Here is a 14,668-nt window from a genome sequence, read left to right on the forward strand (position 1 = left end):
GTCCCACATGTACTACAGGACAAAAGCTCTGTCTTTGGGAACTCCATTATCCAGGACAAAGCAACACTCAAGACTCTTCTATACAGTCTCAAAATAACATAGCTGTAACTCCTATCAACCTTGAGAGGAAGACTGATCTCTAGTTTTACACCAGGGCTTTGCTGAAAGCAGTTGATCCAGAACAGCGCCAACTTGAACCTTTTAGCATGAGTTTATTTCCCTTGTTTGAACAGATTTGAAATCTGTTATTCACGTATTGGTTTCTGTAGGACAATAGGTAGTAATAAGAACCATGATTTTAAAAGGCTTGGTTGATTTAGTATCAAAGGATAAGTTGTCCACTTTTTCTTCTTCCTTTACAGTACTAATCGTCTAAACTGCAAAGTGTCTGGGCCCTAATCACAGATCCTATTGAAAAATAACACAGTTTAACACTAATAGCAAGAAATGGTTTTGATTCAATAATAACAGCAATTTCTGAAAAAAAGTGACAAAATACAGACATTGAATAGACAGGTCTGAGAAAATAAATCAAACATACACATGGCTAACAAGTGTAGGAAAAAGTACATAGCAGATGCTCACAAACTTGGGAAAAATGGTTATCAGACCACCCTTTTTTTGTGTTTTGCTAGGCACCTTCATAGGAGATACTGAGGAGATACACAGGAGATTCTCAAGTCCTGCTCCAGAGCATTTCCCAGGTAAAAAGCAGAGGGAAAGCCTCACAACTTACTTCCCTCTCTGAAAGCCTGCTAGATGCCATTCAAGTTACTTTTGGGTAACTGGCACTGAGTTGGAGCAGGATCTCTTATACTGTATTGCATCATTTCTACAAAGGGTATGATCACCTAACTAAAATGGTGCAATAATGTATCTTCAGGAGAAGAAGTTGTATGTTGCTGCCACATGTGTCAACAAGCAGTTTAAACTTACCCTCACTATATTCAGTATCAGTGCAGTTCCTGCAACTCTTAAAGTAACACGTTCTAGGGAAATGGTATATCAGTGTAATCATTCGTTCAAATTAAATTAGCTTAAATCACACAAAATCAATAATTTAAGGTGAAAATTTATGAACTATTAAATTAGGTATGTTTGATACCTGATTGACATCAAGCCTCTTCAAGTTCTCCAGCTTCCACTCTGCAAGAAATAACAGAGTACATGAACAGCTAATCTACACAGATTTGAAAGGGGTAATTCCATTGACATTTAATGTCTTGTTGCCATTTTCTGTAAAGTGTTGGTACTAAAGAAAATCATAATTTGACTGTAGGATGCTAGCTCAAGAAGGTTACAGATGGAACTCAACAGGCAGAAACAACAAAATGCATTCATTTCAGTTCACATTTTCTTTTACCCAGCAGGATAAATCACTGCTTGCAAATCTGTGACCTAGATCAGTTGAAGAAAGGCCAAGGGTTTTGTTTTTTTTTTGTCTCAATACAGTGATGTATTACCTCCTGTGCCAACTAAAAGAATCAAACTCAGGTTTAGGAGATGGGCTGTTAAATCTCTTCAACAGTTTATAAAAAAGGTTAACCCAAGGACCCAAATGTACTGGTACAGTGTGATGCAAACATATTAGACCCTAAAGCTGTGGTGTATCACACCAAAAGCTAGTTCAAAAGTGTATTTTCCTGCTCTCCGTTGGCCTCTAAGGAAATCAAGAGAAAAATTGCCTGCTTTCTTTGGGGGTGGAGAATTATTTAAAAACAGAGTTTAGCAAGATTTGGGTTTTTTTTTCATACATCTACAGTACTGAATACACCAAACTTATTTTCAGCAATTTGTTTATACCACTGCTAACTTTGGGGATCTGTGTACAGGTCCACTATGATTTGGTCCCAAAAATTCCCTGAAGAGCAGCCATGTACCTTAACAGTAGTGAGACATACAGCTACAGCAAGTTCCCATGGCAACACAACAGAGGTATTAGAAGCATTAATCGTGAATTGTGCTAAACTCACACCAAAATGAACAAGTTTGCTTCCTTTTGCTTCCTAGAAAAGGGAAATAGGTTTATATTTCCAGAAACAGACTCTCACCCATATTTCTATTACATAAATGCATTGCTTGCTTTCCTTTACATAAGATTTTCCAAAAAAAAAAAGTTGAAAAACTGTCTATGCACACACAAAATGTGCTTAAGGTAGGAAGAAACCCTAGTTCTACTAAAGAAAACATCTAGCTTTGTCAAAGCCTTTTTCATCTCCACTTCCCCTACTCAGATATTTTCAAAGGCATCGGACCAGGAGCTGCAGGACATTGAGCCCAGGAAATACCGAGAACTGGGACACACCTACAGACCAGCCAGTCTGGGTTGTACTTCCAGGAGTGAGGTGCCTTGGCTTTACATGCTGCCTACACTGTCTAACGATTCCAGCTCACTGTCTAGGTTTCTTATACAGTGCTCAGTTTTCCAACCAGTTGATAGAGGCTTTTTTTTGCCTTTATCCTGCCCTGCTTTTACTGCAGCCCACTGGGCTGTCAGAGGTAAATAGTCCAGGGGAAACAGCAGGGAAGTGCCAGTTCAAGAGACTGAGGATGAGGCCACATGAACCAAAGAAAATCTCACAAAAGATTTCACAGAAGCAAAAATAGTGGAGGGTTACACTTGAGCTTCCTCAGCTGTGGCTGCAGCTCTGCTGCTGTCCTGCTGTAGAAGGTTGCACCTTCACTTACAAGCTTCTCTGGACTTGCACCCCAGGGCCAACTGTTAGTCCACGAGAAGATGAAAAGCAGCTCTGTATTCTCCTTGTTTCTGAAGAAGGCTCAAACCAATAGCCAAATGGGTAAAATATTACATGTTGCCCACAGGATGCAGGGCTGCCATAACAAATCTTTCCAAGAGGATTGCCTGACCAGGCCTGAGGGAAGGCAGAGCACAGGTGAAGGAAGTGATGAGGAGAAGGCTGTCATCCCAGAGCAGACTGTGTGCCCTTCTGGCCATCCAAGGAGCACATTCATCCTTCTATGACAAACTGGACAGGCTAAGTCCTGCCTGTTGGCACTGCCTTTGGCACTACAAACCCTCAATGGTAATAATGAGAAGAGAGACAATTCACTGAGCTGCCCACAGGATGCTTGCACTCAACAGAGCATAAGAAGTTTCTCAGCATTAGAAATATTCTGTCAATATTTCCAGGGACTCTTAACTCAGATAAATTAGGAAGGATTGTCAACAGATGCAAGAATCTAAACAGTGGCACATGCAACTACAAATGTAAGCCTGATACCTGCATTCAACAGTGCCACAGCAGTCTTGAGGACACTCTCCTTCGCTGCACACCGTCTCACTTGCATTTGTATGGAGCAGGAAAGGTAGATTCAAAGAACATTTCAAGAGCACTCTTTTAAGTATCTTTTCTTTTACATGTTAGCTTTGTGAAAATATCTGGTATTGTAACTTAATGGAGTAGCTGAACTGTATTGACCTGTGAAAGCACCAAGTTCCATTTCAGCAATTTTTTCTTTACTTCGAAGCTATAATGTACAACTACAGACAGAACAGTCACTTTTTAAGTGATAACTGATACTTGCTACTCAAACAGAGATTCAAACTCCCAAGACAGTCAGAGAGACTCAAATCTCCAATACAGATCATCCACAGCAATTAAGAATCTGTAAAGATAGTGTCTACACAGACCAACAACATGATCGACAGCTGGGAAGCTGCAGAGCAAGTCCACAACTAGGGAAGGAGTTTCTGATGCCTGCTTTGGTGTGCTTGGCTATTTGTCTGATTGTTTGGTTTGTTTTTTGGTTTTTTTTTCGTTTAACCATCAGAAGGAAAATAAGAAGCAGGCACAGTAGGGTGCAGACCAGTGTCCTCCTCTAAGAAAACAGACATTTCCTAACAGATGAAGGCCAAAGAGCTTTCCCTATTGTGCATCTGGAAGCCAGTTCAATACTCATCTTTTTTGAAATGCTCTCGCACCATTTTCATCAACTTTAAGTCAAATGCTGTGAATCAAGGACCCTGACAGATGTAAAACTCAACTCTTACAGATCAACCCTAAGATGTCAAGTGTCCTTAAAAGTCGAGCAGATCAGCCATCACAGAAATCAAGATCAGTTGGTTTATTCTGTTTTCTGTTTTTTTGCTTCAACTCATTTTCAATTTTATCACAGGTGTCATAGTTTTATAGCAGCAGTTTATCGCAGAGTGAAATGTTAGTATAGTCTATATCTGAAAAGTCCCATTTGCTTAATCTGTTATCAAATACCTTCTCAAGAGCAGGACGAACTTAAAACCTCAGGGTTGAAGTAATTTTTGCCTGTTTTCTCTAATATAGCTTGACAAGCAATTCAGTAAAATAGAAAGTCATTACCTCATTGATCGTGAGTAACAACTCAAGACTCAAAGCATCTTAAGAAACAGAGCAGGCTACAAGAATGGGGCACGTGAAAGAGGAAGAGCTTGCACAGTTTAATCACACATGGTTCTCTAAATTCCTTGATATTTCAGTAAGCCAATATTTATTACATTATGTATTTTAAATAATAAAAAAATAATTTTTTTTTAATTTATTCCTAAATAAATTACAAACGGGAAGAATACCAGTAAAGAGTCATAGCTTTTCATTGAGAAAAACTGTTTACATTTCCACAAGAGCTACAAGGATGCAAGTGAGACAAAACAGCCCCTGGAAATTCCCCAGGGTTGTACTGTGAAGCTAGAAAAGAGCCTTTGAACCTGTCAACTTATCATGTTTCTGTACAAATAGCTTTTAACCTCTGGGAGTCTTCCTAAGAATTAAGTCTCCTCTGGAACTAAGTTTCACAAACATGAATAGCCTACTGTCCCCAAAGAGAGAAAGTCTTCAATTCTATGATTAGAAAAGAAAACTGACTCTGATATTATCTATCCAATTTTGCAGTATCCTGCTTCAGCATGCCCTGTCACTCTTTTTTTTTTTTTTTTTTTTTACACACTACACAAAGCAAGTCATATTAACTGGACTTAGTGGAACAGAAGTCCGTAAAGATCAACACCTCCCTTTCCAACAAAATCTTGCGCTCCAGTTTTATGTTTTACCTACCTTTCAAAAAATTGTCTTCAAAGAACTGGGATGTAACTTTCTGTGGGTAATTTATTCCAGCACCCCACACAATCAGTGGTGTTAAAGTTTCTGAAGGATGACCAGCTCCATGGGATCCTAAGACACACCAAACATTAAAAAAAATATAAACTTTAAGACATGTGCTGTAAAAACAAACAAAATCTACATGCAACAAAAATATATACACAAGTACTAAGTTCTTGTTACAGCAGACATACTAAAATCCTGTTACAGAAAATCTATTCCAGCTTCATAGCTTATTTTTATGCCACTAACAATAAAGTTATAGTAAAATAACTAAATGCAAGTCGCAAGTTGGGAAATTGGTACCAGTTAAGTCATTATAATAATTATTAAGTCTATCTGTGAAGGTAGAATTTGTATATTAAAATCCCCAAATTGTTAACATACAGAAACTAAAGCCATAGTATTTATATATATCTATATATCTATATATCTTAACCTTGAGGTGTAGAAGAGTTGCCTGCCCAAAACACATGCATATGCCTATCCTGAGTATCCCACCAAAACCAGGAATGGTTGATTTCAATAAAATTAGGCATGTGTGCAAAACAAAACAAAACAAAAAATAGAACTCATCTCTTGTTCCCCAGTAAGAATTAGACTTCTATTTCAAAACCAGGAAGCAACATGCATTGCAACTGTCATCCTTGTGATCCTTGATCACTATCATCACTGTGATACAAGTTCATTTTAAAGGTTTTAAAGCCTAGGAGCACACTCCTTAAAAATTGATAAAACATGACTTCCTTCCCTGGGGAAATTGATTCCCTCCAGATTAATGTATCAGCAGCCAAAAGGAGGAAGCTTGAAAACTGTGACACTTCAGCAGAAGTTGCACTGAAGCAGGAGCCACACAACCTTGAAAGGAACGCTGGCCATTAAACCCAGTGGGTGAGGTACCATAGCACTGAGATAACCCAGCTTCAAAGGGAGTAACATCGTTATACAAACCCTGTGTTGGTCACTGCATGGTCTACAAGATTATACATTTTCCTTATATTTGCATAGACACATGCTCCTCCCCGTGTGTACAAATATATATTTAAGAACTACAAAGGACAGAGAAAGCACATTGTTGTACAGCCTCGAGGTTGTTCCCAATTTCATACCCCGTTCTGTCCTTAAAACAATCACTATGGCAGAGTCAAAGATCCAATTTTGCTTTCTTTAAACAGCCTTAAGCTTTAGAACACACAGGTCTGGGAATTACATTCCTGATATCCTTAAATCCCTTGGAGGGCATTCTCTGGGCTTAAAAGCAGCAACAACTGCTCTTCTTTGCAGAACTTGGGAAAAGAGCTGATGGAGAGAGTACATCCTCCATCTTCCAGGCATGAGTTTTTTCTTTCTGTTGCAGGAGGAAAGAGAATTTTTGGTGAGCTTACATTTTAACCAAGTCACCAGCTCCATCAGCATTTTACTGAGACTCTGCCTCCATGAATACTTTAAGACAGATACAGCTGAGACAGGCAGCTGTATCCATTCTCTCCCTGTTATAAGAACCAGGTTTCAGCCTGATCTGAATGATAAGAGGGGAAGAAAAATAATTACTTTCATCTGGGTCTGTTCCACCCCTCAGCACCCTGCAAACACACCTTCTCAAGAGAAAGGGAGGGAAAGGGTGCTGTTGTTCAGTTCTCCATTCTCTGATCCAGTATATCATCCAGTAGTACTCATACCAGGATTATAGCAGGAAGGAGTGGGCAAGGTGAGGGTGGGTATGGAACTGCCTACGTTGGTGGTCAGCAGTTCCATCTGACATCAGCTTAAAGCAAAATCATGGAGTCAGACAGAGAAAGCAAGTGACTTCATTGGTCTTTGCCAGCAACCACAGATTCTTTATCATGTCTAATCCAGAACACGTTCTTCTCCCTAAAAGGTCCCCCCTGACATTCTAATGTTTAATTTGTTTTAAAACTGGTGCGCATCCCATTCTGCAAATAACCACTGAAAGGTTGCAGCAGTTGGTATACTATAAGTTCAAATAAAAGCTACTGAACTAGCCTTCAGACTGCTCGCTATGAGCCTGAGCAGCATCTCTGTGTTTGCTCTTGGACTCACTCAAGTCAGCTTTAAAGTTATTAACACTTCTGACAGAAGATTAGGCTTTATCTTGGAGGCAGGAAGAGATGACAGAAAACTATGACAGACCAGTGGTTCTCAAAGCCTGAAGAGTTACTCATATCACCGTTTATTCCCATTTCAAAGGATCCTGTACATAATGAGAACACCCCTACAGCAAACTCTGGCAGTGAGGAAGGCCAACAGCACTGCAGGCTGTTAACAGGGGCATGGTAGAGGGAAGGGGTTATCCTTCTCTATTGAGTGAGACCACATCTAGACAGTTTTGGGCTCCTCTGGTACAGGAATACATCCATCACCTAAAATGGTCTCAGTGAGGAGCACTTGCCCTGTGAGGAAAGGCTGAGGGACTGGGACTTGTTCAGCCTGGAGAAGAAACAGCTTTGGGCAGGACAGAACTGAGCATCCTGCCTGTATCTCCCTGTGACAGGGTTTGAGAGAGGATGGAGTCAGAGTGTCACTGTGGTGCACTGTGGGAGGATGAGAGAGAACAGGTGTAAGTTTAAACAAAAAAAGTTCAGATTGCAGATAAATAATACCTTTTCCCCTCAATGAGGACAGGCAAGCAGCAGAGCAGGCTGCCCAAAGGGGTTGCATAGGCTCCATCCCTTCAAGGTTTTAAAAGCTCTGGTAAATAAAGTCCTAGCATCTGTGTCTGATCCCAAAGCTAATCCTGCTTTGAGAATATGGTTGGACTTCCTAGAGGTCCCTATGATCACATATACACAAAACATATATATATATATATATATATACACACCTTCCTCATAAAAAATTATTAAACCATTACTTGAAACAGAAAAAAATACAGCAGAACTAAAATTTTTTGCAAGTGGTAGTCAGCTCAACAATAAGTAATATTCAAAATGCGCTATTTTGCAAATGAGCAGTTGGTATTTAGGCTGATTACGAATAAATATAAATATTTTTGTCACCTCTGGTGGCAGAATAAATCTGCATCCTTTCAACTGAAAAAGTTTAGGATTTCAGACACAGAGTAAGATGAATTTTTCCATGACCATGCCTGACGCCACCTTGGTTCAAAAATATCACAATAGTTATAAACACACACATTGGAAGAGAGACTTAGCACTTTCACTGGCTGCACACAAGGACAGGAGTGTTTTTAAGGTCCTCAGGAAAAAAAAAAGTCTAAATGAGCTTACCATCTTAAACTCTTCTCATCTGCCCTTAATCTAGTTATGCCAAAATTGCCTCAGGGCATTTGGCCACTGTGGCCACGCCTTTCACAAGTGCCCTTTGTGGGTATCTGCATGGTTGACCCCTGCCTCACTCTGTACTCTCAGCTCCTCCATCCAGTCTCCCAGCACCAGTCTCCTCTAGAAAGATCACACAGCACTCCCATCCTTTCTGCTTTGCCTACAAGGCCCAAATAAGCAAAAAGATGCTCTTCTCTTCCCATTTCCCCCCGCCGTCAAGTTTTTGACCAGCACCTGGACAGACTTTGCACCTTTTCCAGGTGCTTCAGAGCACCAAAGTGAAAACTGTTATCTCCCACATGGGCTGGAACAAGACCAGCTTTGCTTCTGGCAGCCAAATAACAGAGTCTCCTCCTGCTTGGGTTAGTTCTTGGCAGAGGAGGTATTCAGGTCTTTCTATCCCTACTAGCAGCCACCGAGGAGTTAAACTTTACCTTACTGCCTTTTTTCTGTCCAGATATGAAACACAGCTGTCACAGCAATTTGCACGGGTTTTGATACGCAAGCAACATTTAGGATATCAAATCAAAGCAGGGGCTCCAAAACTTCTAATGGGACAGAGCTCTAATCACACTCCAGATGCCCAAAATATCAGCTGACTCAGCATTTAAAAAGACTCACCCCAATCTGTCATTCCATGGTCAGAAGTTAAAATAAATGAAGTTTTTCCATCATTTCCATAGAAATGGTCAATCATTGATGCAATTTCTTTCACACCCTCATCCACCTTTTTAATATTCTCCTTGTATTCCCTTGAAAAATAGGAAAAAATGTTAGATTCAAGGTGGTCATAATGCCCACTTCTTTTATTATAGACAGTTTTATCCTCTACAGAACCTCAAGCTAACAAAAGGCCTCCTAGGTGTAGTATCTCTCCTCCTCTGAGTCTTATGTGAGATATTAAGTTGTCACAGCACAGTTTGAAGGTTCCTGAAACCACAGTTTCAAGTGGATTTATATTTCAAATATGACCTGTCCTTGACTTAAGACTATAATTTTATCACTCTCACCTATCAGGCAAGTTAAGGAGAATAAGAAAACTAAGAAATTCTGGAAAACTCAAACACCTTAAATTTTAAGTTGTAAAAATTACTTTTAAGACTAACTAAATAGCAAATAAAGATCTCACCACGCAGGCATTGTTTTGAGACAGTTCATAGATCAGGACAACTCTTAGAGTTTTGTGGAATAGAGGCTAAATAAAAAAATCTACATATTTTTAGTAAGTGACCATGATTAATTTTCAGGCAACTAATTTTCTCTTTGGTGCTGTTGCTAAAGTCAGCTTTAAAACTCTGTCTTCAAAAAAATCATAACAAAAAAACATGAGACATACAGCAAATATGAACTTTGGAATGATGTAGGGAATCAGAGTATGAACTTTGAAAGTATGATCAAGAGAAAGACATAAAATCCTACATTCAAAGCACATGAAGAAGTGAAAAGAAAGTTTGCAAATAATGCACTTCAAACCAAACTGGTGGTGAGAGCTGTTAATCTAAACTCGTCTTTGTTCAAGAGTCATAAGGAAAGCCAAAGCATAATGTTGGAACTTGTAGCAATTATAGCTGAGCTTACTGTTGCCTGTAAACTCAACTATATAATTTCAGCAAGGAGAAATCTCAAAACTGTATCCATTTTACATTTAAAACCACCATTTCCTACATATCCTCTAGATTATGTGTTGGCTATAACTAAGACAATCTGCTAAAAATCAGACTTGAGTACAGGAGCATAACCAGGTATACTGTATATAGCAAAAATTTGTGATTTCAATAGATGGTACCTTAAAAAACAAAATAACCCAGAAAATTCAGAACATAGGTAATCATGGTTACATATATGACCCACAACAATAACAGTCTTGTTTCTGGCTAGATAAATAGCACTGTTAAAGAAGTTACTGCTTGCATTTAAAGCTAATAAGAAAGATATGCTTAATATCTCAATTACCTTGAGTTTGGCCGATGAGCATGTCCATTTGTGTCTATGCCTAGCAAATGTAGGAACAGAACCACTTTCTCTTCATTCAGTGCAGAGAACAATGTTTGATTACTTCTAGAAGAATTAAAGAAGCTCTGCGTGGAATAAGCCATTAATATATTAATCTGAGTAAAATGGAAAAAGGCAGTTTATTAAAACTAAAATACACCTGTTTTCATGTCAAAATACTAGTAGTTATTAGAGTTAAAAAAAGGGAAAAGATAATTACTTCCCAATTTACTTCTTGGAGGATAACTACTATCCGTATAGCCAGTCCACAGTTTCAGCTTATCTAGGGCAACACTCAAGTTGAGGTGTCCTTTTGTTGTTTTGGGAGACTTTTTTTCTTGTGTTTTTGTTTGTTAGTTTTGTTTTTGTTAGCTTTGTTTGGGGGCTTTTTTGAGTTCGTGTAGGCAGAAATACCAGCTAATTGCATACCATCCCTTCTTTGCCTCCTGTATAAACACAACAAGAGCCATTCCTGAGCATCACTTATAGCTTTACATTTGCGTTCATTTACTGAATTTACACTGGAAGCAAAGATCTCAAACACTCTTGCTTTGAAAGCAGGTATTGCAGGACTGAAATACCAAGCTACAACTTGTTCTTAGAAACTAAAATAACAGAACAAAACATGACATGTTTTGAAAATACATGAACTACAGAACATACATCTGCCTTGCACATGTCCTACTTAAGCATCCCTGAGGCAGATGCCAGGGGAGGATTTTCCCCTCAGATGGAATGAGTCTTGACACAGCTATTCTGTGTTAGACCAGCCATATTACAGCAATGCAAAATGCAGGCAGACAGCTATTCCAACATCAGTTCCTTAGTAATAACACTGCCCAAGGAAACAAAGTTGGGTAGGGTTTTAGTCCAAAGAGCATCTAGAGAACCTTGCAGTACACTAATATAAATGAGAGTGTTTTCAAACTTCATGCAAGAGTCCAGGGAAAATGTTGGTATAGCCAGGGAATCATTTCTGCCACCAAAGGACAGGGCAGTCCACCACACACTTGTGACAGCAGTGGAGCTCTTAAAAACCAAAGCTCACACCTTGTGTAAACAAAAGTCACTGTACCCAGAGGAAGACCCAGCTGGCAGCAACAGTATCATAGTAAGCTAAGTCAGGAAACCATGGCCATATGCAATTCCACCTTTTAACTCTGAATATACACAAGCTGCATCGACTAACAATTGCACGCTCTCAGCTTGTTCAAATAAAATCATGACCAAAGTCCAGAGATATTTTAAATAAAGACCCAAGAATGAAATCTGATTACATTAAATAGCAATATAATTATTTCTTTTAAATTTCCATTTGCAGCAGAGATTCGTTCACCTGCCCACATTTGACAACAGATTGAAGAAACTTTCCAGAGCTCATCAGTAATTTGCGGGATACAGTATAATTCTGTTTTCTTATTTTTAATTAAATAAAAGAAAACAACATATCAAAACAGACAGACAGGAAACTACAAAAATTGAATCCTAAATGGTAGATCAATATTTGAAGGCACACATTTTTCTATCACAGAATGATTGTGTGAAAGAAACCATTCAGAGGAAGGTAAGGCGTGAGCTTTCTCTCCCACCAGACGAGTCCCCATGACGTATCAAAACCACTCCACTACCCCAGTCCCAGCCACCTTGTAAGCCAGAGCAGCAGCAGTCAGAAGAGCTTGCCCAAATGCTGGCTAGCTAAGAACAAGATGATAAACAGAATATAAGTGTCACCTAATATGTGGCACCTTTTCCCAGAACAAATAGAAAACTTGATCCCATGGAGCTTTTTTAAAAATTGTTAACTGAGAAAAAAAACCAAACACAAATAGGAAGCTCACCACAAGGAGTAATCTTAGGCTGATAAAGGTGGTGAGTTGGTAAGCAGGATTCCGAACAGTAGGGGTAAAAACCACTTGGCCTTGCTTGGGTGGTTGCTCAACTGTTTGTCCAGAACTATCCTTGTATCTCCTTGCAGCCTGCTAAAGGTCTCTTCTTTATGGTTCTCAGAGTTCACAATACTTAAGTCCTATCACCACTCAACACTAGTTTCCAAACCACCCAACCCATCATTATGTTAACTTTAACTTTCTGTCTCTTTTTTTTTTCTTCCCTTTTATTTGCTCTATTCAGTAATATTACCTGCATAAATATATATATATAAATATATATATAAATATTACATTTATATTTAAGCCAAATCTCACCAAGAAGTTTCAGTGAGGGCAATAAACAACTAAGAGGCCTAGAGCACTTAGTTTCTCCAGTCTCCAGAAAAAGCAGCAAAGGAGAGATCCCATTGTTGTCTTACAACCATCTACTGTGTGGCTGAAGGGAAGACTGAGCCAGATTGGTAAGAGGGGCCTCAGAGATGGGACAAGGTAAAGCTCACAATTTGAAATGTGGGAAATTCCAGCACAGACAAAGAGACTTTTTTAAATTATTTTTTTTAAACCATAAGTGTAGCCAGATATTGGAACAGCTTCTCAAAAGGCTTATCCTTGAAGATGCTCAAAACTTGACTGGACAAGACCTGAGCAGCTCGCTCTAAGAGAACCTCCTTCCTGCAGGGACTTGGACTTGATGACCACTACAGCTTTATTCCAAACTTATTTTTATACAATTCTGGCAACTTTTCTATGATTTTCTGTCAACTAACAACAAAATAATGCACTGGCTACAACTGATATGCAGTTTAATGAGATCAGCAATAAGTTTTCCGTTAAAACATTTACAGCAAGATATGAGCCTAATTATAATGTAACCAATTGGTTATAACTATGTGAAATCTTTTCCTAATCATCTCCCTCCTCAGATGGGAGAAAGCAAAGAAAAAAAAGACTACCTAGCAGATCTAACAAATACATGACTTACAGATGTCTGAACAGAATATGAACTTTTAGATTGTAAACATCTAAGTTGTTGGGGACCATTTGTTCCATCAAACAGAGTCTTCAGTGGAAGCATGATCCTTTAATAGGGCTGATAAACTGTTGCTGACTGCATGCACGTACAAGGAGAGGGACCAAAACAACTTTTCTTTCACACAGCTCCTTCATACATAATCTAGGACAACTTAATTTAATTGGTTGTTTAAAGTTGTGCATATTGACTTGTGCTAATGGGAGAGTTTAAAAAGTTATGCCAGTTTTCAGATGTAAAACAAATGTACAAAGGCAGGATAAACATACGCCAGGTTTGGATCAGCTGAGCACGATCATGCACAAGACACCTACGCATTTAAAATAAATCATTCAAACACTGTACTGCTAATTAGAGCAGAGCTATCTGTATTGAAATCCACTGGCACAAACATCAGGTCATGGCACCGTCTGCAGAGCTTCAAAGTTTGACATAATTCAGTTCTGGACTCTGTCCGCCACCCTGCACAGAAGGGACAGTCTGAAGGCTTGGATGGCCTTCTTCCAGCAGAAAGGGGTCAAAGCAAGAATGAAGTACTGTGTTCAAAATGAGAAAGGAATAAAAGAAAAGAACCACAAATATTTGCCATCTGTATCTACATGTCCATTTAAGTCAGAAGACACCAACTGAATATCTGGAGCATATCCTTCTCTTTGATCATAATAAATTGCGATTAGGCCATTACTGGGACTCATTTCCAAGACCAAGGTCATGGAATTTTCAACCTTTTACCCTAAAAAAAGAGTTCAATCTTACAAAACTGTTTTCCACAAAATACTTTAAATAATCAGAAATGCATTAGGAAGACTTTTTTTCCCCATGAGTTAATCTACACTCCCAATATTTTTACTCCTTAATTTTTCTTAGTACAGACTCACAGTATGATTTACGTAAAGGTTATTTAATTGACAATCATCAGGCCACATCACACTAGATTATATTCAGTACCATACTTATTTGAAAAGCTTCTAAAAACAAAAATCCCAAAAAAGACAACCCAAACCCCAGAAAAAACCCACAGTCAATCAACTCCATGCCCACCTGGAACTCCAAGCCAGCTCCAAGCTATTGTTGCACATTACAATTATTGAGTTTTAAAGCAGCTGCTGATAAAAACCCCACACAGTCTAGTCTATGCTAAATTTTCTGTCCCAAGAAAGGCTTAGGAGCACCTTGATCATGAGCAGACATGACAGGAACTATCAAGTGTCATAAATTTTTCTTCCAGTGATGATTTAAGCAATCTGCTTCTGAGCCATACAAATAAAAACTAGTCAAAGTCACCTATTTTCTGACCAAGTTACTATTATTTAGTGGGTTTTTTAAGAGAACAAGCAATTTCAGAGTGCCAGCACTAGTAGC

At 38.8% G+C, this 14,668-nt stretch overlaps 1 protein-coding gene across 3 annotated transcripts in view; it reads right to left on the bottom strand.

Moving 5' to 3' along the window:
- The window catches only part of PIGN (phosphatidylinositol glycan anchor biosynthesis class N), a 113,837-nt gene that overhangs the window by 71,325 nt on the left and 27,844 nt on the right, over nucleotides 1-14,668 (bottom strand). For all 3 annotated transcript variants that reach the window (XR_007629752.1, XM_050321776.1, XM_050321764.1), the window contains exons 6-9: nucleotides 10,349-10,473; nucleotides 9,017-9,147; nucleotides 5,049-5,165; nucleotides 1,106-1,146 (exon numbers count right to left, since the gene is read on the bottom strand). Coding sequence is in view for 2 of the 3 variants with exons in the window: in XM_050321776.1 (XP_050177733.1) it covers nucleotides 1,106-1,146; nucleotides 5,049-5,165; nucleotides 9,017-9,147; nucleotides 10,349-10,473 (414 nt within the window). In the remaining variant the exon portion in view is untranslated. The remainder of the gene's footprint in view (nucleotides 1-1,105; nucleotides 1,147-5,048; nucleotides 5,166-9,016; nucleotides 9,148-10,348; nucleotides 10,474-14,668) is intronic.

Source organism: Myiozetetes cayanensis, unplaced genomic scaffold (assembly GCF_022539395.1).
Source record: "Myiozetetes cayanensis isolate MyiCay16 unplaced genomic scaffold, myiCay2020 scf1, whole genome shotgun sequence".
Classification (NCBI taxonomy): domain Eukaryota; kingdom Metazoa; phylum Chordata; class Aves; order Passeriformes; family Tyrannidae; genus Myiozetetes; species Myiozetetes cayanensis.